Genomic DNA, 24,266 nt, shown 5'->3' on the forward strand with positions numbered 1-24,266 from the left:
GGAGAAGGCAGAGCCAAGGATGGAGCCGCAGGAGGTGGAGCCAAGAGCGGAGATGCTGGAGGCGGAGCCAAGAGCAGAGACGCTGGAGTCGGAGCCAAGAGCGGAGATGCTGGAGGCGGAGCCAAGAGTGGAGACGCTGGAGGTAGAGCCAAGAGCGGAGATTCTGGAGGCGGAGCCAAGAGCAGAGATGCTGGAGGCAGAGCCAAGAGCGGAGACAGGTAGAATCACAAGGAGCAGAGCCAGGTAGAACCGCAAGGAGCGGAGCCGCAGAGCGAGAGCAGGGCAGAGCCGCAGAGCAAAGCCACAGAGTGCAGAGCAAGGTCAGAGTGCAGAGCTGAGAGCAAAGCCACAGAGTGTAAAACAAGGTCAGAGTGCAGAGTAAAGTTACAGAGAGCAGAGCAGAAAGAAAAGGCGGAGGTACACACAGCAGGGTGGGAAATGACAAAGGAGAAACAGGAACGGACATAGACCAGAGTTCAGACAGGAACGGACACGGATACACTAACAGAACACAGATGAAGGCCAGCAGTATTGCAGCCCTCTGAGACAGGAAACACATGACCTGGCAGCTCAGTAGCAAGTGCTAACTGAGGGGAATAGTTTGCACAGGCATCCTCCAATGGGTGAGGATTCCTTAAGTATCAGAGGCCTCAAGGCTATTGGCCAGAAGCACCTTAGGGAGGTGCACGCAGTCTCAATAAGAATCCGGAGTGGCTGGCGCCCCCCCCTATGCACACAGCCAGGAAGTGTACACAGAGCAGGCCACCATGAAGCACATGGCATGGAACCGGCAGCAGACAGATCTCACAGCATGGCACTGGGTGAGTGAGTAGATGTAACAGGCAGGTGGGGAATGGAAGGCCATGCAGTGATGCTGGCAGGGTTGTTATAGTCTGTGTGTCAGTGTAATGCTGTAACAATCTTGGTAATGGCATTACTGTGATTGTCTGGCCATGTAACATTATAAAAGGTTAAAAATGGACAGGCGCCAACAGGCTCAACACACTGACGCCACTGAACAGCTCTTTGACAGTTGATATTGGAGGGGGGAGTGCATGTCCAGGTGTGTGTACAGATTAACAAATCAGAATCCTATAGTGTTGATACTGGTGCTGAAGCTGAACCATGATCCAAACAGTCTTTCTAAGGGCTAATCTTGTTCTTTCCTGTTTATATCAGATACAATCTGCATTTAGCCTACAGAGGGAGAGATAATTGCAGGAGCAGGGAGAGTGGATGAATACAGTCTCCAGGCAGGGATTAGAGTTATGTAGTCCATTGCTAAAAATATAGCAGTTGACCACATTTTTATTTTTTGGGTGAAAAAAATGACTATATCATCATCCACAGAGTATTTTTGTGGAACATTTCTGTGCTATATAACACTCCAAAAAAGCCTTGAAATATTTTTCTGTAATCAACTACTCATCCATATACTATTATCTTGTCTGTGGTACATTTTGGTGTTGCATAACAGTCCAACAAAGCCTTGAAAATTTTTTCTGTATTCAATTACTCATTGATAAAATATTACGTTGTCTGTGGTACATTTCAGTGCTACATAACAGTCCAAATAAGAATTGAAACATTTTTCTGTATTCAATTAATAATCCATATACTATTACTTGCTCTGGGCTAAATTTTGGTGGTATATGACACTCCTAAAAAGCATTCAAATTATTTTTAGCATTACTTTACTCATCCATAGAGTATTTTGTGCTTGCTGATATATTTTAGTGGTATATAACACTGCAAAAAAGCCTTGAAAAATATTTCTAGATTGAATTAGTAATCCATACAGTGTTACTTGCTTAGTGGGTGACAAGGAGACACCTATCTGTTACTTATAGACGCCTCTCCATTACTAAGCCATGGGCTTGATGTCAACGGACAATAGAAAGGTGACATCAACCTCACAAATATGAACCCCACTTGCCATCACCACACGGTAAGTGGGAAGAGTCAGGCAAAGCACCAGAATTGAAACATCTAATAGATGCACCTTTTCTGGGCAGCTGTATTCTGCTATTTTTAGGCTGGGGGGCCAATATCCATGGTCCCCTACCGACCTAAGAATACAAGTCCCAAACTGACTGCTTTTGCTTGGCTGATTTTCAAAAATGAAGGGACCCCACACCAATTTTTAAAATTATTTATTTAAAAATTTTTAAAAATGGCATAGGGACCCCTTTATTCTTGATGATATTACCGCCGATCAGAGGCAGTGTTTGCGCCTATGTCATTCACATGATAATGCGGCAAACACTGGATGTTCAGGACCTCCATTCAAGTGAATGGGATCCGGGTTCAGCTACTATTCTGGTACCCAAACCAAACATTTTTTTTAACTGTTCTGCTGAACCCACCAAACTTGAACGTCCAGGAGCTCACTCATCTTTATAGATGACCCTGCTTGTAATTATTGGCAGACTTTTCACTGTGTGCATAGCTGACTTTTCACTGTGTGCATAGCTTTTATGAGTATAGGAATAACATAACTACACTTTGGCCATGATATTTGAATGAGGCACTGCAGTTGATGCCTTCAAGGGTGTATGGATGACCTTGATGGTAATGTTTGGCAGGATTTGAAATTAGTACAAAGCTTTTATGGGTCAAGGAGTAACACTACATTACAATTTGAATCCTCTTTCATGTCTAATACTGGGTGCATCTGAGTCCCTAATTTTTGACACCTCTTACTTCCTTCATTAATCACACTGAAATTTCCATTTTTTATAATAATATAATCAGAAGAAGCTAACACGAAATGCACGTCGGGACGCTGCCTGCTAACCAGGTCATGTATACCCCTTGAAGTTAGCTAATTTGCTTCCTCCTTTATGTCTAGCTGACTATTACAAACCTTCAGTAGTATGCTTGCACTTTAACCACCTTAACCTAATTTTATGTCATCCTTATTTGATTGCTGTCATATTTAGTAGCTTGTTTTTGCACCTTACAATATGGTTTTGTCTCTGCAAGTATTCTAAAGCATGTTTTGCACTAATATTGAACTTTATTTAGCACTATGCACTTTAATGTTACTTATTGTCTTTGGATACAGAGATAGCAAGCAATCTTATATGTAGACAATTTTGCTGTGAGGAGCCACAAAGGTTTTTACATAGAGCCATAAGCTATAGGGGCATCTAAATAGAGCTATATGAGAAAATTATTTTCCTTATTTATGTGTTTATGCTTTATGAATGTTATATTGAATACCAAATTTGGCTGACACATGAGTCCAAAAGCACTGTATGTAAAGTGAAATATATTGAATTATATAACATTGATTAACATTCAAGAAAGCTTTGTTTAATATATAAGGTAGCCCTTTCTGAGGAACCCTAGAGAAAAAAATGTTTTGCTCTGGATATTTATCCATTTTTTGAATATGTTTATGGCATGGTATAGTAATTCCTGTGTTCTCAGGTCCATATGTGTGTATTCATCCACTGAATCTTTTTAAATAGTTGTGTGTCAATATTGTGTGAGCCGAGCCTTACTGCGATATTTGGGACACAGAATGAGCACATGAAAAGCAGGTCAAGAATTGATTTTACTCATTTTTTACGCTGCTTTTCATGCAGTATAAGTAAATAAATGACTTTATGCTTCAGATTGCTATGAATACCAGTTTATATCAGTTTGGCTGCTTCCATTCATTAACCTCTTTCTGACCTCGGACGAGATAGTACGTCCGAGGTCAGATACTGCGCTTTAATGCAGGGCTCTGGCGGTGAGCCCGCATCAAAGCCGGAATATGTCAGCTGTTTTGAACAGCTGACATGTGCGTGCAATAGCGGTGGATGAAATCGCGATTCACCCGCCGCTATTAACTAGTTAAATGCCGCTGTCAAATGCTGATAGTGGCATTTAACTGGCGCTTCTGGACATTTTTCTTTTTTGAGTCTCTAGTGGCTTTGCTATTTAGTTTAGTGTAGGACTCGTAAGCGTGGGGACCCTTGGCGTGGGTTACAAGCTTGCGTATTTTGGCCAAAATATCAACCAATACCTCACTATTTTTTGAAGATTTTTTGCACTATATTTTTCGGGGTGCAGCCAAGCCCAAACACGTTCGGTCTCGCATGAGGGGTGTTCGCACTGGGATGCACTGAGAGTGTACTGGCCAGCCCGCCTAATCGAAAAGTAGGGGCGTGACTAATAGGCTGTGAACCAGCACTATGCAGTACCATTGTGTGAACAACGCCCTATGTGGGCCTTTATTGTGCAATTGTATACTGGGCAGTCACCCCCTCCAGGAGTGGGTATGTGGAGAGTGGCTGTTGATCTGGTATTTTGCACCTGGGTTGCTAACACCTTGCTTTATGGGCTGGCTGCACCCTGCAGTGCATTTGTTCTAAGATCTGGGCAGGTAAGTGTTGCTGCCTTTTTTTTCTGCTGTTGAAAATTGAATTTTTGTAGACCTTGAGTCTCTAGTGGCTTTGCTATTTAGTTTCGTTTCTGGATATCCAGACGGAAAGGAGCGCATCGCTGACCCCTGTCACATGATCAGGGTCAGCGATACATCAGAATGGTAACCATAGAGGTCCTTGAGACCTCTATGGTTACTGATGCCGGCCTGCTGTGAGCGCCCCCTGTGGTCGGCGCTCATAGCAAGTCTGCATTTCAGCTGCATAGCAGCGATCTAATGATCCCTGCTATGTAGCAGAGCCGATCGAGTTGTGCCAGCTTCTAGCCTCCCATGGAGGCTATTGATGCATGGCAAAAGTAAAAAATAAAGTTAAAAAAATGTGAAAAAAATAAAAAAAATATAAAAGTTTAAATCCACCCCCCTTTTGCCCCATTCAAAATAAATCAATTAAAAAAAATCAAACCTACACATATTTGGTATCACCGTGTTCAGAATCGCCCGATCTATCAATTAAAAAAAGGATTAACCTGATCACTAAGCGGCGTAGCGAGAAAAAAATTAAAAATGCCAGAATTATGTTTTTTTGGTCGCCGTGACATTGCATTAAAATGCAATAACGAATAATAAAAAATGTCTCTGCACCAAAATGTTATAATTAAAAACGCCAGCTCAGCTCACAAAAAATAAGCCCTCACCTGACCCCAGATCGTGAAAAATGGAGACGCTACGGGTATCGGAAAATGGCGCAATTTTTTATTTTTTAGCAAAGTTTGGAATTTTTTTACACCACTTAGATAAAAGAGAACCTAGACAAGTTTGGAGTCTATAAACTTGTAATGACCTGGAGAATCATAATGGCAGGTGAGTTTTATCATTTAGTGAACCTAGTAAAAAAGCCAATCAAAAAACAAGTGTGGGATTGCAATTTCACCACACTTGGAATTTTTTCCTGTTTTCTAGTACACAACATGCTAAAACCAATGATGTCGTTCAAAAGTACAACTTGTTTTGCAAAAAATAAGCCCTCATATGGCCATATTGACGGAAAAATAAAAAGGCTATGGCTCTGGGAAGAAGGGGAGCAAAAAACGAACACGGAAAACAGAAAATCCTAAGGGCATGAAGGAGGTTAAAACCCCACTTTTTTGCCAAATAAAGTTTTTGCATTGCCAAATTTTGAGAGGTATAAGTTTTTTATATATATGCAAACAAAGTCATGTAAGGGCTTATTTTTTTGTGGGATGAGTTGATGTTTTTAATGATACCATTTTTGAGCATATAAGATTTTTTGGATTGCTTTCTATTTCTATTCTTGGGAGGCAAAGTGAACAAAAAACAGCAAGTCAGGAACTGTTATTTTTTTTCTTATGCCATTCACAGTGTGGTAAAAGTGATAAGACAGCTTTATTATCTGCGTCAGTAGGATTACTGTACCTCATTTACACTACGTTTCAAAAGTTTAGGGTCACCCAGACAATTTTGTGTTTTCCATGAAAACTTATACATTTATTAATCAAATGAGTTGCCAAATAAATTTAAAATCTAGTCCAATCATTGACAAGATTCAAAAAAAATATTTTTATCTGAAATATCAATTTTCTCCTTCAAACTTTGCTTTCGTCAAAGAATGCTCCCTTTGCAGCAATTACAGCATTGCAGATTTTTGGCATTCTAGCAGTTAATTTGCTGAGGTAATTTGGAGAAATTTCACGCCATGCTTCCAGAAGCCCCTCCTACAAGTTGGTTTGGCTTGATGGGCACTTTTTGCCTACCATAAGTCAAGCTGCTCTCACAACAACTCAATGGGGTTGAGATCTGGTGACTGCGCAGGTCACTCCATTACAATTAGAATACCAGCTGCCTGCTTTATCCCTAAAAATTTCTTGCATAATTTGGAGGTGTGCTTTGGATCAGTGTCCTGTTTTAGGATGAAATTGGCTCCAAGCAAGCGCTGTCCACAGGGTATGGCATGGCATTGCAAAATGGAGTGAGAGCCTTCCTTATTGAAAATCCCTTTTACCTTGTGAAAATCTCCCACTTTACCAGCACCAAAGCCACTCCTGGCCATCACATTACCTCCACCAAGCTTGACAGATGGCGTCAGGCACTCTTCCATCATCTCATGGGCGGCACGGTGGCGCAGTGGTTAGCACAGCAGCCTTGCAGCGCTGGAGTCCTGGGTTCAAGCCCCACCAAAGATAACATCTGCAAAGAGTTTGTATGTTCTCTCCGTGTTTGCGTGGGTTTCCTCCGGGCACTCCGGTTTCCTCCCACATTCCAAAGACATAGATAGGGAATTTAGATTGTGAGCCTCAACGGGGACAGTGACGATAATGTGTGCAATCTGTAAAGCGCTGCGGAATATGTTAGCGCTATATAAAAATAAAGATTATTTAAAATAAAGATTATTATTATCTTTTCAGGTGTTCTGCATCTCACAATTGTTCTTCTGTGTGATCAAAACACCTCAAACTTGGATTTGTCTGTCCATAACACTTTTTTCCAATCTTACTTTGTCCAATGTCTGTGTTCGCTTGCCCATATTAATCTCTTCCTTTTATTAGCCAGTCTCAGATATTGTTTTTATTTGCCACTCTGTCCTGAAGGCTAGCATCCCGGAGTTGCCTCTTCACTGTAGACGTTGACAGTGGCATTTTGCATGTACTATTTAATGAAGCTGCCAGTTGAGGACCTGTGAGGCGTCGATTTATCAAACTACAGACTCTAATGTACTTGTCTTGTTGCTTAGTTGTGCACCGCGGCCTCCCACTTCTTTTTCTACTCTGGTTAGAGCCTGTTTGTGCTCTCCTCTGAAGGGAGTTGTACACACCGTTTAGGAAATCTTCAGTTTCTTGGTAATTTCTCGCATGGAATAGCCTTTATTTCTAAGAACAAGAATAGACTGTCGAGTTTCACATGAAAGTTCTTTTTTTCTGGCCATTTTGAGAGTTTAATGGAACCAACAGATGTAATGCTCCAGATTCTCAACTAGCTCAAAGGAAGGTCAGGTTTATAGCTACTCTAATCAGCCAAACTGTTTTCAGATGTACTAACATACTTGCACAAGGGTTTTCAAGGGTATTCTAACCATCCATTAGCCTTCTTACACAGTTAGCAAACACAAAGTACCATAAGAACACTGGAGTGATGGTTGTTGGAAATGGGCCTCTATACTCCTATGAAGATATTGCATTACAAACCAGATGGTTGCAGCTAGAATAGTCATTTACCACATTAACAATGTATAGAGTGTATTTCTGAATCATTTAATGTTAGCTTCATTCGAAAAATCTGTGCTTTTCTTTCACAAGTAAGGAAATTTGTAAGTGACCCTAAACTTTTGAACGGTAGTGTATATTTGATTTTTTTATTGTTTTATTTTGAATGGGGGAAAAGAGGGTGATTTGAACTTCTATATCTTTTTTATTTTTTAAACATTTTTGAAAACATTTTTGTTTATTTTTCCGCATGCTTCACTTGTCTCCATGGCAGAATAGAAGCTACAGTACTTCAATTGCCTCTGCTACACATAGGTGATGATCAGATCACCTGTGTGTAGCAGAAGTGATCACTTGCTATGAGCATCGTCCAGTGGGTGGCACTCATTACAATCCTGTAATGACAACTATAGATGGGGTCACTCATGAGAGGGATTAGCATCACGCTTCTGGTAAGTGCAAGTTAAATGCAGCTTTCAGAAATTGACAGCTGCATTTAACTAGTTAACAATCACAGGTGGATTGCGATTCCACCCGAAGCTGTTGCTGGCACATATCAGCTGTATAGATCAGCTTTCCAGAGCCCAGAAAGGTGTGGGCTCAGCAATGGAGTCCGCATCAAACAGGGGAAGTCCGACATCAAAGTACTATTACACCCAATGTCGGAAAGGGGTTAATAGAGGTATGAATACTTATTATATCCACTGTAGAGCAAATTCAAGTTTCATATTTTGACTAAAAAGAAAAGGAAAAATAAATAAAATACTTAAAAAATAATAAAATTATAGAAGATGCATCTGTAAAAGTCTGAGACACAAACACATTTTTTCCAATATTTCAATTTTTTTTGCCACTTAAATGAAAAAAGCTATTAAAGTTTAGTATAGCCTTAATTATATTGATGAGAGAAATGAAGCTGCTATTTAAATTTTACTGCACAATGAGCACTGTAAAAAACTAAACCGAATAAACAGTAGACAAATCGCATGTTTTTTTCCCATTTCAACACAGTTGAATTTTTTTCCTGCTTTCCATTACATTGTATGAAAGAATGAATGGTGTCATTCTAAGCTATAACTCATACAGCCAAAAACATGCTCTCATATGAATACTTCAAAGTAAATATTTGAAAGTTATGACTTTTGCAGGAGAGGAAAATTGAAAGGACAAAAACAAAAAATTAGTTTTGCAGTAAGGGGTTACATAACAAATATTTTTAAGTTTAAATATTTTTTAAATAGTTTTTTTTTTTTGTTTTCTTTTGAAATACTGAAAGTAATAAAAAAAATACAACTTTTAGAAATTAAAAAATTCAGGCAACCTTGAAAACAATATTAATAGTACTCTTTAGCACTTTAATAGAATTTTCTATCGGGTCTCACATGCTTGCAGTACAGCTGCCAGACAGAACTTGATGCTTCTTAGCCTCAATCTAAACTGGTAACAGATGTTTCATTTACTGTTTCTGTAACATTTATAATACTGGTGTATTGCATAGTAAATGGGTTTTGGTCAGAATGCTCAAAAACTACCATTCTCCCTGCAAAGTTCTTAGATCATAGAAACAATCTAAGATTCTTAGGCCCCAATTTCTTATCTGCATATTTTATGTCATTTTTTTTTTTTTGTCCTATGGTATTTGCTGACATCATCAAAAATGACACACGCAATACACGAATTTGACAAAAAGATAGAAAATGGGCTTCTTTCCTGTCAATTACCAATTTTGCAACGTTTTGAGGAAAAAGTCACAAAAAATTAGACTTTTTGCATGTCATGCATAAAATCACTTGAAGGGGTAAAGGAGTAGGATTGTGCCCTTTGTTTTACTTTTTAAAAAGTTGCTAAAATAAAATCAGCCAAAAAAATTACGAAATCACTAAAATCCATCCAAAAGTTGTTAAAAAAAAAAACAGGTGAGAACATATTACATGGACCTTATAACAGGTGCAATAAAAATAATGAAGTTAGTAAAAACAAAGCAACAGATGCAAAGCACACAAGATTAGCCAAAAAAAAAAACAGTTGCAAAGGCAACGATGAAATAGGGCCTCAGTGTTCTTAGTTAGCCTTAGGGCTTATGCAGACATTGGTTGGACTTGGTCCGATTATGCATAGACTGGCTGTGGATCTCCTGACCGGAGCATAACAGCTTTACATATTTTTATGAGGTTGTCCCTCTTGTGTTGTGAGGCCATTGGCCAGTCCGTACATTGCGGCATGAGATCAACAGACATCTACATGAGCCATTAGTTTAACTGTGGTGGAGCAGACGCTGTTTTGGGGTGTTTAATTCTACAATGCATTTTACCTATGGGAAATTAACATTTCATGGATTGATAGGCCTTGTTACATTCACACATTATCACTGGTTTACATGTACAAATTTTGTATTGACCGATCTTTTTTACTTGTGCTGTAACTGACAAACTAGTGGACCTATAGTATATGGCATTGAAATCTGGATAGAGAACATCTTTTGGGGAAAATTTACCCTTCTGAACCAATTAGCCCCATGATTATGATGCACCGCCTTGTGAGATGCAGGGCCTAATATCTTGGAGGATGGTTCTGTCACGGTGACTCCGATGGCTCTAACAATCTCTAGGTTCGGTGGCAATTATAAAGGGGGAGACGACAGATATATGAGACTGTGAGTTATGTTGATGCCGGCAAGGGATGAGGCTGCGGATGAAAAAAGCATACACTGGGGTCTCGTGCAAACCTGAAAGATGAACTTTACTGAAGACTTGTAACAAACCTCATATTTTTCAATATAACAGCCATGGGTAGCCGATAAAACTTTTCTTACAATTGTGACAGTGAAAGCCTTTTCTCGGTACCGGACTTGGGAGGATGGTGGTAACTTTTCATTTGACCAACTGTGCTGCATGAAGGGGGAGGGAGGATCAAACTGACCTTAATCAGATCGTAGTATCCAGGGAATCTGCTGCGCAGTTCCTTCTCTTGTCTCAGCACTCTGTTGCTGTAAGACGCAGGGCACTCTGAATAGGGTGCTATTTGTACACCCCGCTTGTCCCAATCCAGGAGCCCCAATTTTCTACCTCCTCTCCCCACCAAAACTGTCCAAAAAGTGCTGTTTGTCCCGCATGCACCACTTCCAACTGCACTTATCTTCAAATCAGAAAAACACTTTGCAATACCAAACTAAGTCAGAAGAGGGCAGCGTAGTACTACAAGTTGTAATACCAAAACATGGCAGGAGAGGGCAGCATAAACTTAAATAGTTTACATCCTCCCAAGGCAAGACAAGGAGCCGGTGTCACAAGTGTAATCATGTAAGGAATACAGAACACACTTACCATATGATATATAACATACATTAGAAATGGCTTTCCTGGTCACTACAATTATAAAATCAGTTTTGTTAAGTATACTCAGAAATCCTATTACTACAGGTAGACGTATGGGAATAACTTCTAACCCTAGACAAAATACATCAACAATAGTAAGATTTTAAAAATGAGTGAGCTCCAGCTTTAAAGTTTGGATTTCGTAGTCCGGTGCTGAATTCCGAACAAGGACTTCTCCTGGTAGTCCATTTTACAGTTCGCGAGTCTGAGTAGGAGAGAGAGAGATTTTCCAGCTCCAAAGTTTGGGACTCCATTAATTTCTATGGGTTTCTGGTTCGGGTTCAAGTTTGCCTACAGTTCTGGTACCTGAACTGAACTTTGGACTAAAGTCCCGTCGAACCTGATAAATCCGAACTTCCACGTGTCCGTTCATCTCTATAAGATTTGGTTTTGCAGGTATCTTCTAAATTACCTTTCATTTAGATTTTCACTTTGTCCTTCCAGTAGGATTTAATCCTGATCTTAGCTACAGTATATGAAAATTAATTATTATAGGATTTCTCCATGAATAGAAAATAACTAAAGAAAATGCAATTCTCAATAAATTATTAACTATTTTGTATTAGCAAATCACAATCATTTTGTCTATGTAAGTAGTAATCACTGTTGAATTAAAAATTGATACTGCTTTCTAAGGGCTCGTTAACATGGCCATATTTTGTTTTGGATCTGAGTGGGATCCGACAAAACATCAAATTGCACTCGGATCAATGGTAGTTTTTGGGGCTGTGCACATGTCAGCTGCATGCATGAGTTTGGTCCGATATTAGTTTCACACTCGGCCATGCAAGTTAATGAGTCTGTGAAAACCATCGGACCGCACTTAGATGACATCTGAGTATAGTCTGATTTACACAGACTGAAAGAATGGAGAAGATGGAGACTTTTTTTCTCCATCTTTTCCTCATCCGAGAGAATGGGATCACACTATGTTCACAGTTTGATCAGAGTTTGATCAAAGTGTGATTTGCATAATCGACCTGATTCTCTCCGATGAGAGAGTACACTGTCAAGGCTTGGAATGTTAATAGGATAGATACCAATGAGTAAGTGCATTTGAAGCATTACTCCTCACTACTACTCACACTAATATCAACCCTGTCTTTCTGAATGACTATAAATGGATTTGTTTTTTTCAGGTCACACTATTGAAGCTTCCTACTGCATATGCGCACACGCACCGGTCCTAACATTCTGTCAATTTAACAAAGCAGAGTCTATTGGCATTCCATAGTGATTACCTCCATTTACGAAACAACTATAATTTGCTATTAGAAGTATTTAGGAATCTATCTAGAATGACATTAAATTACTAAATTACTTCTACATTTATTTTATTTGTCTAGGTTTTATGAAGGGGTCTTTTTCCCATAAACTGTACATCTTTTGTCTATGACATATGTAAAAATAAGAAATACATTACAACATCAAATACACATCTTAAACTTTTCAACAAGTGTAGCATTTGTCATCTTGTGAACAACTCCTTAAGACTTAATAATTACTTACTTTGTTTTTTTGCAAAATTTGAAGTGCTTTGTTGACATTGTTTAAAGCATGAACCCTTGTGGAGCCTTTTTCTTTTACCTGCAAGGAAGCAAAAAATTATATATAATTTGCATTAGTATACTATGCACAACATGAGAAGTAATTTTTAGCTTTAATCAATTATTTCTATAATATAAAACTCAACAAAAACTCAACAAAAATGTATTTTAGCTTTAAATTTGTTTTTATTTCAAGTGGTGTCTGAGGTGACAGCTGTGTGGAAATACCTGATGAAACTTTGGAAGAAAAGTAATTTAACTGATCCCTGAGCATGGCACTGTTGTCCCAAAATAAGATGGTTACCCAATATAGTGATTACTTCATATTAGCATGGTGGAACATTGAGCAGGGCGAGCATTGCTAAGCTAAAATTTGGAGGAGGAAAGAACTGGGTCCTAAATCTAGGTCTGTGAAACATGCTAGTTTTGTGGGAACTTGAAGGCCAAAGCTTGGTCAGGGTACTTGTTTTATGTGGTGTATCTGATTGATTGCATTAGTCACCAAAATAGTTTGTGCAACAGGAGATCTAAAGTAGTAGGCCAGCCTCGATAAAGAGGAATGGGGCCCTTGATGGACATTGTCTGGGCATTGAGAAATAAGGCTCTAGAGAACAGGGTCTTTATTAAAAAAGGCCGGACCATCAAGAAGCATGGCTTCAGAAAATGAGGACAAGGCTAGACTAATTATCTACAAGTTATTCAGGGGTAAGCATATTGTCTGTATTGACCTGTTTGAAATAACTAAGTCGGGGTGTGGTTAATGTTAAATCGATAAGGATCTGACATAGATGTGGCTACATAACTGTTCAATGTAAAAATGTGTTTCGTTAAGTTCTGCAATGTTCTTGGGGTTGTCAGGTTGGAAAAGAGTTATCACTTATATTCTGGATAGGTGCAAACTTTTAAATCACAGGAAGATAGCACTTTTAGCTCCAAAGGAACAGAGGTGCAGTGAGCAGGCTTGTCCATTACTTCATTGTTCTCTATGAGGTAGCTGAAGCACTGTATTAAGTAATCCCAATGGTAATAAATTGGGCTTTGGTCGAACATGTATACTGCTGCTCCATTCTAATGACAAAAATGTCCAGTTCTGGTTACAACTGGGAATATTAAAGGTTACACCTACATAAATCTTGGTAATGGAGGCAGAAAGAAGTGACCATTGCACCACAGAAGTTTATTTCACCACTGCCACACTTCTGTGCCAGGTGCCCAGCAGCTTCTGTCTCTGCCATCACTTTCACTGAAATGAGATGTCATCAAGGGGTGGTGATAGAAACAGGGTGAGTGACAATAGCACAGCTCCAAAGCTTCTGTCACCACCCTTAGATTAATTGTCTTCAGAGGGTGGCGCTACTTTAGCTCACTCTGCTTCTATCAGCACTGCCACCTGATAATATATCTTTTATTAAATGGGGTAACAGGGACAAAAGATGCTTGGCACCACAAAGAAGTTGTGGGGCATTGGTCAATTTTCTTTGCCTGTATCACAGTCAATGATTAAGGATATTATCAGGGGATGGCATTTAAAGAAGCCACGTAATGTCATCCTGTTTCCATGGGGGTAATAGAAGCTACAAGGAAGTTACTGTTGGCCCATCCTCCTGATGATGTTCCATTTGAAAGTCCCATCAAACGAGGCGTCATCGGAAGTGGAGTAAAAAAAAATACGTATCGGGATAACTTGTGTAGGAATTAAAGTAGGACATTTTCTAACAAATAAAGTACAAAAATGGTTAGGTTTACAAAAATAGGGATCAATATAGAAAAAGCTGTAAAGCTATATATCAGACAACCCTTCAACTATTCAGCTTTTTGTGCCACTGTACCAGGAAGAGAAAAAAAGGAGACAAAATGAAGCAATGAAGTGAATTTAGTTTATAATATTATTATTTAAAAGGGAATAAGTTAAGTAATACCCAAGATGAATTTCGACTAGCAAATCAATTTGTTCAAAATATTTAGTTTTTTCTTCCTTGCATGCAGAAATATACAAATAATTTTTGTGCAATCTTAGCCAGCCAGTCAATTCAGAATTTTTATCTTCTGTTCATTCAACAAATGTAGTTTGGTTGCCATGGCAGACTGTCAGACAAACACTTTGTCATATGTCATTTTATCTTGCATATTTTTCATTGCTAACTTTTTCACTTCAAAGTACTTTCTATAAAAATGAAAAACTCAAGGCCAATATTATTGTTTAATTCACAAAGCGAAATATTTCCTATAGCGAAAGACATGACTAACAGAATTAGTATTTTTTTCTGAAAATTAATTGTCATTAATCAATTTTTACTCAATATCTAACAATTAGGATTTATGATAAAAGTACAATGTAAAACGTTTTTAAGGTTATATATAGTGGCATGTAAAAGTTTGGGCACCATTGGTCAAAATTACTGTTATTGTGAACAGTTTAGCAAGTTGAAGATGAAATGATCTCTAAAAGGCCTAAAGATAAAGACTACACATTTCCATCGTATTTTAGACACCAAAAAATATTGTTATTTTTTTTTATTTTAAAAATTATAAAAATAAAATAGACCGATCCTAAAATTTGGGCACCTTTGGAGATTTCCATGCTCAGATAACTTAGACCAAGGTTTCAGACCTTAATTTCCCTTTTAGGGTTATGGCTTTTTCACTATCTTCATTAGGAAAGGCCAGGTAATACAAATTTCCCAGCTTTAGAAAAACCCAGCCTCTTCTAACCTTGTCTAAAAAAACTGCCATTGGTTCTTCTAATCAGCTGTCTAGCACTCTGAAAATGGTGGAGAACCACAAAGCAGGAAAAGGCTGTAAGAATAAAGTAAAATGTTTTCAAGGTGCCCTTTCCTTGGTTCAAAATGTAATTCATAAAAAGCAGTTAACATGAACATGAATGGAAGCCAAGATAAGGTCTGGAAGAACAAGCAAAATTTCAGTAAGAGTTGCTCGTAGGATCGCTAGAGAGGCAAATCAGAACTCCTGTTTGACTGCAAAAGACCTTCAGAAAGATTTCACAGTATCTGGCATAATAGTACACTGTTCTACTGTTCAGAGGCTACTTGTCAGGGTACGCCATGTCACCGCCCATTTCCACAAGTCAGCAAGAGTTACTGCACATGCTGCCAAGTCTTTGTGAGCAGCAGAGGTCAGTTGCTGAATATCAGCCTCAGCACATAACAAATGAAGAGTGACCATGGATGTCTTGCCATTTGTGCTGTACACCAAGACTTTGAGGACTCCACAAAGATGGCGAGCAGTGATGATGCCAAAATCCGTGCAACAATCCTGCTTCTGTTCCTACTTAAACAGTCGCTGCTCACAATTAAAGATTAAGCTTTGCATGCGGAGCAGCTGGAGATAGAAGAAGACATGAGACAGGGAGATACTACCCAGTCCACCCTCACCTCACTATGAATGGGGCAACAATTAGGAGAAGGAGGAGAAACAGGATCTGGTTGCTAGCACAACACAGGCTAGTATCCCCACAAGCTTTGTCTCTTTGTGGATGGGCTGAGGAGGGTAATGAGGAGGAAGAGAGGGAGGAGGAGGAGATGGATAGTCATCATCATGTTATAGACAGGGAAGTGTTGGCTCTGAGGAGCTTGGCACATATGGCAGACTTTCTGTATCATTGCTTTTTCTGTGACCTTTGAATTATTTTCATCTTGTCCAAAAAAGTGCACTGGTTGTTTACCCTGCTAGACCTATGTTACCAGGAGGAACTTGCATCTTTTCTTTCTGAGGCAGAGCGGTCTACTAAAATGGTCCTATGCCAGAAGGCCATTGTGGAAAGGATGTTGAAAAAATTCCCATCAGACAATGCTAGTTGCAGGGGGCAAGATTCCTTGCCCAACCAAGGAGGAGTGACGAGAGAGATACAGGTACAGCAGAGACAGGGGTATACTGTCAAAGGCATGGGACAATTTAATGACACCCTCCCAGCATCCAAACCCTGATGAAAGGGTATTTATGGCAAGGAGGAAAAACATTTTCAAAGAGGGTCAAGCAATACCTGGCAGACCAAACCAGCATGCTCCCTAATTCCCTGCGACCTTCAACTTTTGGGTCTCAAAGCTGGACATTTGGCATGAGCTGTCTCTTTATGCCTTTGAGATTTTATGCTGCCCTGCCCCTAGCATCTTGTCTGAACGGGTGCCGCAGTAGGGATCATAACAAACTGACACTTTTGCCTGTCAACAGAAAATACTGACAGGCTCAGTCTGATAAAAATTAACAAAGCCTGGATGCGTCCTGACTTTTCACATAAAGTGTTTTTAATCTTCAATATTTGAATGGGGCACTACAGTTGTTGCCCTTAAGGATCTATGTATTATTTTGCTTGCAGCATTTTGGGAGTCAGTGTTGCTTCCAGGGGTCTTCCCCTCCTTGTAGGATTTGTTGGAAAAAATGCTTTGATTTCACATTCACTCCCATTATATTCATCATCACTCAAAATGAGCATCCTAGCATTTAGAATTGATTTGTTCAAGTAACGAGCATCCAAGCATTCTAGTGCACATTCATCACTACTGCTTAACTGTTCAGTATAACAGTAATTTTGGCTAGGGATGCCCAAACATTTACATGTCACTGTATATGTATTTATATGTATATGAAGCACTATGAGGCTCAGAAATAGCTGCTGGTTATGCACGCCTACTCCTAGCGCAACTGAAGTTCATCATCGGGAGGAATTACTACTTGCAGCACCTCAGAACGGCCAGTTGGTCCACTATGGCACCTACTTATGTCATCATCTACATGGTGGCATTTGAGGACGAGTACGTGTACAGTTCCATCCTTTGGTGCCATGTCGCAATGATGATGTCTTTATGATTTGGGAAGGTGAATTAGATGAACTCTTTTGCCTTTTAACCCCTTTACCCCCAAGGGTGGTTTGCACGTTAATGACCGTGCCAATTTTTACAATTCTGACCACTGTCCCTTTATGAAGTTATAACTCTGGAACGCTTCAATGGATCCTGGTGATTCTGACAATGTTTTCTTGTGACATATTGTACTTCATGATACTGGTAAAATTTCTTTGAAATTACCTGCATTTATTTGTGAAAAAGACGGAAATTTGGTGAAAATTTTGTAAATTTTGCAATTTTCCAACTTTGAATTTTTATGCAATTAAATCACAGAGATATGTCACACAAAATACTTAATAAGTAACATTTCCCACATGTCTACTTTACATCAGCACAATTTTGGAACCAATATTTTTTTTTGTTAGGGAGTTATAAGGGTTAAAAATTGACCAGCAATTTCTCATTTTTACAACACCATTTTTTTTAGGGACCACATCTCATTTGAAGTCATTTTGAGGGGTCTATATGATAGAAAATACCCAAGTATGACACCATTCTAAAAACTGCACCCCTCAAGGCGCTCAAAACCACATTTAAAAAGTTTATTAACCCTTCAGGTGTTTCACAGGAATTTTTGGAATGTTTAAATAAAAATGAACATTTAACTTTTTTTCACAAAAAATTTACTTCAGCTCCAATTTGTTTTATTTTACCAAGGGTAACAGGAGAAAATGCACCCCAAACATTGTTGGACAATTTGTCTTGAGTACGCCAATACCCCATATGTGGGGGTAAACCACTGTTTGGGCGCATAACAGAGCTCGGAAGCGAAGGAGTGCCATTTGACTTTTCAATGCAAAATTGACAGGAATTGAGATGGGACGCCATATTGCGTTTGGAGAGCCACTGATGTGCCTAAGCATTGAAACCCCCACAAGTGACACCATTTTGGAAAGTAGACCCCCTAAAGAACTTATCTAGAGGTGTGGTGAGCACTATGACCCACCAAGTGCTTCACAGAAGTTTATAATGCAGAACCGTAAAAAAAAATCATATTTTTTCACAAAAATTATCTTTTTGCCCCCAATTTTTTATTTTCCCAAGGGTAAGAGAAGAAATTGGACCCCAAAAGTTGTTGTACAATTTGTCCTGAGTATGCTGATACCTCATTTGTGGGTGTAAACCACTGTTTGGGCGCAAGGGAGAGCTCGGAAGGGAAGGAGCGCCGTTTGACTTTTCAATGCAAAATTGACAGGAATTGAGATGGGACGCCATGTTGCATTTGGAGAGCCACTGATGTGCCTAAACATAGAAACCCTCCACAAGTGACACCATTTTGGAAAGTAGACCCCCTAAGGAACTTATCTAGAGGTGTGGTGAGCACTTTGACCCACCAAGGGCTTCACAGAAGTTTATAATGCAGAGCCGTAAAAATAGAACAAACATTTTTTCCCACAAAAATTAATTTTTAACCCCCAGTTTTGTATTTTCCTGAGGGTAACAATAGAAATTGATACCCCATATGTGGGAAGAACCACCGTTTGGGCGCATGGGATGGCTCAGAAGGGAAGGAGCGTCATTTGGAATGCAGACTTAGCTGGAATTGGCTGGAATTGAGATCGGACGCCATGTCGCATTTGGAGAGCCCCTGATGTGCCTAAACAGTGGAAACCCCCCAATTATAACTGAAACCCTAATCCAAACACACCCCTAACCCTAATCCCAACAGTAACCCTAATCACACCTCTAACCCAGACACACCCCTAACCCTAATCCCAACCCTATTCCCAACCGTAAATGTAATCCAAACCCTAACCCTAACTTTAGCCCCAACCCTAACTGTAGCCCTAACCCTAGCCCCAACCCTAACCCTAGCCCTAACCCTAGCAATAACCCTAAACCTAGCCCTAACTCAAACCCTAACCCTAGCTCTAACCCTAACCCTAGCCCTAACCCTAACCCTAACCCTAGCCCTAACCCCAACCCTAGCCCTAACCCTAGCCCTAACCATAACCCTAGCCCTAGCCCTAACCCTAGCCCTAGCCCTAACCCTAACGGGAAAATGTAAATAAATACATTTTTTTAATTTTAAAATTTTTCACTAGCTAAGAGGGTGATGAAGGGGGGTTTTATTTACTTTTATAGCGGGTTATTTAGCGGATTTTTATGATTGGCAGCCGTCACACACTGAAAGACGCTTTTTATTGCAAAAAATATTTTTTGCGTTACCACATTTTGAGAGCTATAATTTTTCCATATTTGAGTCCACAGAGTCATGTGAGCTCTTGTTTCTTGCTGTAGGGAGGAAGGTAAGAGACCCTTGCAGCAATGCGACCACAGGGAGCCCCCTCCGTGACCGCTCCTGGCACATAGTGCCAGATGTCAGCTGCGATATGCAGTTGACACCCGGTCGCGATCGGCAGCGCTCCCCCCGTGAGCGCGGCCGATCACGTATGACGTACTATCCAGTCGGTGGGCATATGGGCCCCCCCCACCTCGACGGGATAGTACATCATATGTCCGAAAGGGGTTAAAGTTAAATTAATAATTTATTTTCAGAGTAACAGTTTATATTGTCCCATTCTACAGTGAAGTTACAGTTTCTGGATATTTTGGTGTATAAAGATGATGGTAATTTAAAATCTGATCTGTTTGTTAAACATTCCGACAGGATTAGTTTACTGCACTTTGATTGTAATCAGCCACATAAAATAGTCATCTCTGTCCCTTGGAGTCAACTAATCAGAGTAAGAATGATAGTGTCGTGTGAGGAGAGGGTTGAGAGACTAGAAGAAATGTGATAAAAATTCAAACTTTAAAATTGAAACATGAAGATCTATTGGTAGGTACATATCCTAAGCAAACAATGAATAGGAAGCCGTTTCTGTCAACATATTGCCCTGTTATTGGATGGTAGCTGATATTTTGAATAAACATTAGCCCTTGTTATATATAGGTCTTCCATCTAAGGTGGAATTTGCTACTTGGCCTCTTCTTTCATAAAGTCAAGGCCAAAATTTAAAGGATAAATTGGTTAAATCTGATTTTGGCAATTCTGGGACATCATCACAAACCACACTTAGCACCCCCAGGCTTGGGAATTTCCGCTGCTTGGGATGTGTTTGTTGCAGTAATGTGATTACAGGAGATTTTTTTCCTTCATCCCCATACTGGAGAACAGTATTCCCTTAGGAAAAGATATATCTGCTCATCAAATTTTGTTATATATGTGATTTCTTGTTCATGTGGGTTATATTATGTAGTGGAGACTACTATGGAGATCAGGGCATGCATTAGTAAACATAAGAGCACAATTTGGACAGGTCTCACAGATTTTCCTGTTCCAAAACATTTAATTGAGAACAGGCAATCCGTGAACCAGTTGAAATTCAGGGTCATAGACCGTGTTCCTCACAGAAGAGAGGTGGGGACAGACTTAGGATTTTAAAAAGAAAGGAATGGAGATGGATTTTTGAATTGGGAATCCTTCAGCCTAGAAGGTTAAATATTGAATATAATCTACAAGATACCATGCCTTGAATCTCCTCTGTGGTCTTATCATCATTATCTATGTGTTTTACATATATGCATATGGATTTGATTTTTTATTTGTTTTTTCTTTTTTCTAGATCCTTTATATATGATGAATGTTAGGGGTTGAGTTCCTGCCTCTGCACAGGGGGAATCTCGAGCCATCTCCTCTACGGTCTCTCATTCTTCTCCAACTGCAGTGGAGTCTGCTCAGCGGAGACGTCGGTCCCAGCGTCTGGCTTGGCCTGATACTGTGTAAATGGTTTCTGCTGTTTTTCCAGGCTCAGCCATTGTAGCCAGTACTGGTCAGCAGCGAGCAGACGTCTCTGGGACTAAGTCCTGCTTTTTCTCTTCTGAGCATGCCCAAAGGAAGACCTCTCAGTGGAGGTCTGGGGTCACATGCTCAGGTATTGCTGCAGCTCCCTTTTGTCTTCTAGGAAGGTCCTGAAGTTGCTCTGGTATTGCAGCAACTTCCATTGCTCCTCTAGGAAGGACATGAAGCTGCTGCAGCTATAAAAGGTTTGCATGGCTGCACGGTCATGCGCTAGTATCACTTCATGTTATGAGCTTGCTAACTGTGGTCGCGCCTTTATAATTGTTTTCAGGGACCCAGCTGAAATAAGCCCATAGAATACCGACACCTCCGGTGAGGAGCTTTTGTGTTCTTCTCTGTGTGCATGACCACTGACTGCCATCAGCTCAGCAGTTAGCTGTGTTCCCCTGTAATGCTAACAGGGCACAGCGTGTTCTTTTCTGTGTGATTCAGTGAAGTAACTGATTTCACTTATACTGCCATATAGTGCCGTCATTTTCTAACAGCAGGTTGTCTCCAGCACGGTGGACCCCAGGCAGCGAACGCACCAATTATAACATCCATATTAACTCGGTGCGTTCCTCCAGTCCTCACATAATACTAGCACCAGGGTCTGGCTAGAAAGTGGAGGACGATCAGCGTCTACAGCGGTACATCCAGCAGCTGGATAGTAGGTTGGTGGCTCTTGAGCGCACAACCTCAGCTGTGGATGTTACCGCAGTCGCTGTTCAGGCTGCGAGTGTAGCTGCAGCCAGTTTGACCTCTGCCACCCCTGCTCCAACTTTATCCTGTCTCCCGCTAACAGATAAGTTTGCTGGTGACAGTAAGCTATGTCAAGGATTTGTGAGCCAGTGAACCATAAATCTTGAGCTTCTGGCTGCACATTTTCCTACGGAATGGGCTAAGCTGTGATTTATCATATGCCTTTTGTCAGGCAGGGCACTGGAATGGGCTACACCGCTGTGGGAGCGTGATGATCGTGTGGTGCAGAGTGCTCCTCATGTTCTGGACACTTTGAAACAGGTCTTTTTTAGGACCTCGCCTCACCCATGATACGGCGCTCCAACTGCTGGCAATTACACAGGGTTTGTCCATGGTCAGCCAGTTCACTGTCCAATTCCGGACTCTGGCATCAGAGCTGGAGTGGCCGGATAAAGTCCTTATTCCGGTGTTCTAGAAAGGACTGGCAGACCAAGTGAAGAACGCCTTGGTAATCAGGGAGATTCCTGCCACACTGGAGGAGCTCATTACTATCTCTACCTGCATTGACCTCCGTTTTAAAGAGCGGAGGTTAGAGCGGACCCAGTGTAGGCAGAGGTTCTGGTTGGCTCCTACCTTCGCCAGCTCACTGATATCTCCTGTTCTGGCATCCGACGCCCATGAGGCCATGGAGGTTTCTCGAGCGTGAACTAAGTCCCGAGCCACTCGAGTACCAGTGGTTTGTAATATTTGCAAACAGTTAGGACTAGGGTTGAGCGAAACGGGTCAGCCATTTTCAGAAGTCGCCGACTTTTGGCAAAGTCGGGTTTCATGAAACCCGACCCGACCCCTGTGTGGGGTCGGCCATGAGGTCAGCGATCTTCTGAATCTGGGATCGGAATTCCGATACCGAGTTCCGATATGTTTGCAATATCGGAAATCAGTATCGGAATCCATATTTAAGTGTAAAATAAAGAATTAAAATAAAAAATATTGCTATACTCACCCTCTGACGCGCCCTGGTACTAACCGGCAGCCTTCCTTCTTTAAAATCAGCGCGTGAAGGGCCTTAGATGACGTCGCGGCTTGTGATTGGTCGCGCGACCGCCCATGTGACCGCTCGCGCGACCAATCACAAGCCGCGACGTCACCAAAGGTCCTTCAAGCGCTGATTCTTAGGAAGGAAGGCTGCCGGAATGAAGCAGGGTGCGTCCGAGGGTGAGTATATTCCTATTAGGTATATACTCACCCTCGGACGCGCCATGCTTCTTCCCGGCAGCCTTCCTTCCTAAGAATCAGCGCTTGAAGGACCTTCGATGACATCGCGGCTTGTGATTGGTCGCGCGACCAATCACAAGCCGCGACGTCATCTAAGGCCCTTCAAGCGCTGATTTTAAAGAAGGAAGGCTGCCGGTTAGTACCAGGGCGCGTCAGACGGTGAGTATAGCAATATTTTTTATTTTAATTCTTTATTTTACACTTAAATATGGATCCCAGGGCCTGAAGGAGAGTTTCCGCTCCTTCAGACCCTGGGAACCATTGGAAACCCAATGCACTTCATTGGGTTTCGTGTTTCGGCCGACCCCGACCCCGACTTTTCTATAGGATCAGCCGATTTCACTCGACCCGACTTTTGAAAAAGTCGGGTTTCGTGAAACCCAACCCGATCCTATAAAAGTAAAAGTCGCTCAACCCTAGTTAGGACATTATGCCAATAAATGTCCTCAGCGTTCAGGAAACGATCGAGTCTAGTAACCATTGGAGGAGGTTCACTAGACACAGCAGCATTTTCCTCCAAGTTATCCTTTAGAGGGACAATCATTTTAGGCTCTTTTACTCTCACAGTCGAGCTTTGTGTGGACTTTGGGGCGGACGGGAATTTTATATCCTCTGCCTTCGCCTAACGCCACGCCATACCTCTGGGATGCTCGCCAGGCCAGTGACTGTTCGAGTGGTAAATGGGTCAACACTGCCCACACAAATTACACATCAGTCCATCCCTTTCACTTTATCTAAGTCTCCTCCCCATCAGAAGATTATCTCCCTGCTTGTCCTTCCCGTGGGGATGGATGAGATTCTACTTGGGATGCCCTGGTTACGTTTTCACTCTCCCCTTATAGAGTGGTCCTCAGGGAGAATTTTGGGTTGGAGCGAATCTTGTAAGGGCAGATGTGTGAAGGAGTTCGTGCAGGTTTCCACTACAGAGATACCCGCAGATCTCACTTCCCTACCTAAGTGCTATTGGTCCTATGCAGATGTGTTCTCCCAGAAGGCTGCAGAGACCCTTCCACTTCACCGACCACAAAAATTTGGTGTACCTACAAACAGTTCAGCGGCTAAATTCTCGCCAAGCGAGATGGTCCTTATTCTTCTCCCGGTTCCATTTTACCCTCCATTCTCTCTC

General features: G+C 40.9%; 1 protein-coding gene across 1 annotated transcript in view; it reads right to left on the reverse strand.

Annotated features, from left to right (window-relative positions):
• DMD (dystrophin) overlaps positions 1 to 24,266 on the reverse strand; it is a 4,179,683-nt gene that overhangs the window by 3,375,288 nt on the left and 780,129 nt on the right. Inside the window, exon 4 of the mRNA XM_069757653.1 lies at positions 12,480 to 12,557. Coding sequence (XP_069613754.1) covers positions 12,480 to 12,557 — 78 coding nt within the window. The remainder of the gene's footprint in view (positions 1 to 12,479; positions 12,558 to 24,266) is intronic.

The sequence above is a fragment of the Ranitomeya imitator genome, chromosome 3, assembly GCF_032444005.1.
Source record: "Ranitomeya imitator isolate aRanImi1 chromosome 3, aRanImi1.pri, whole genome shotgun sequence".
NCBI classification, from domain to species: domain Eukaryota; kingdom Metazoa; phylum Chordata; class Amphibia; order Anura; family Dendrobatidae; genus Ranitomeya; species Ranitomeya imitator.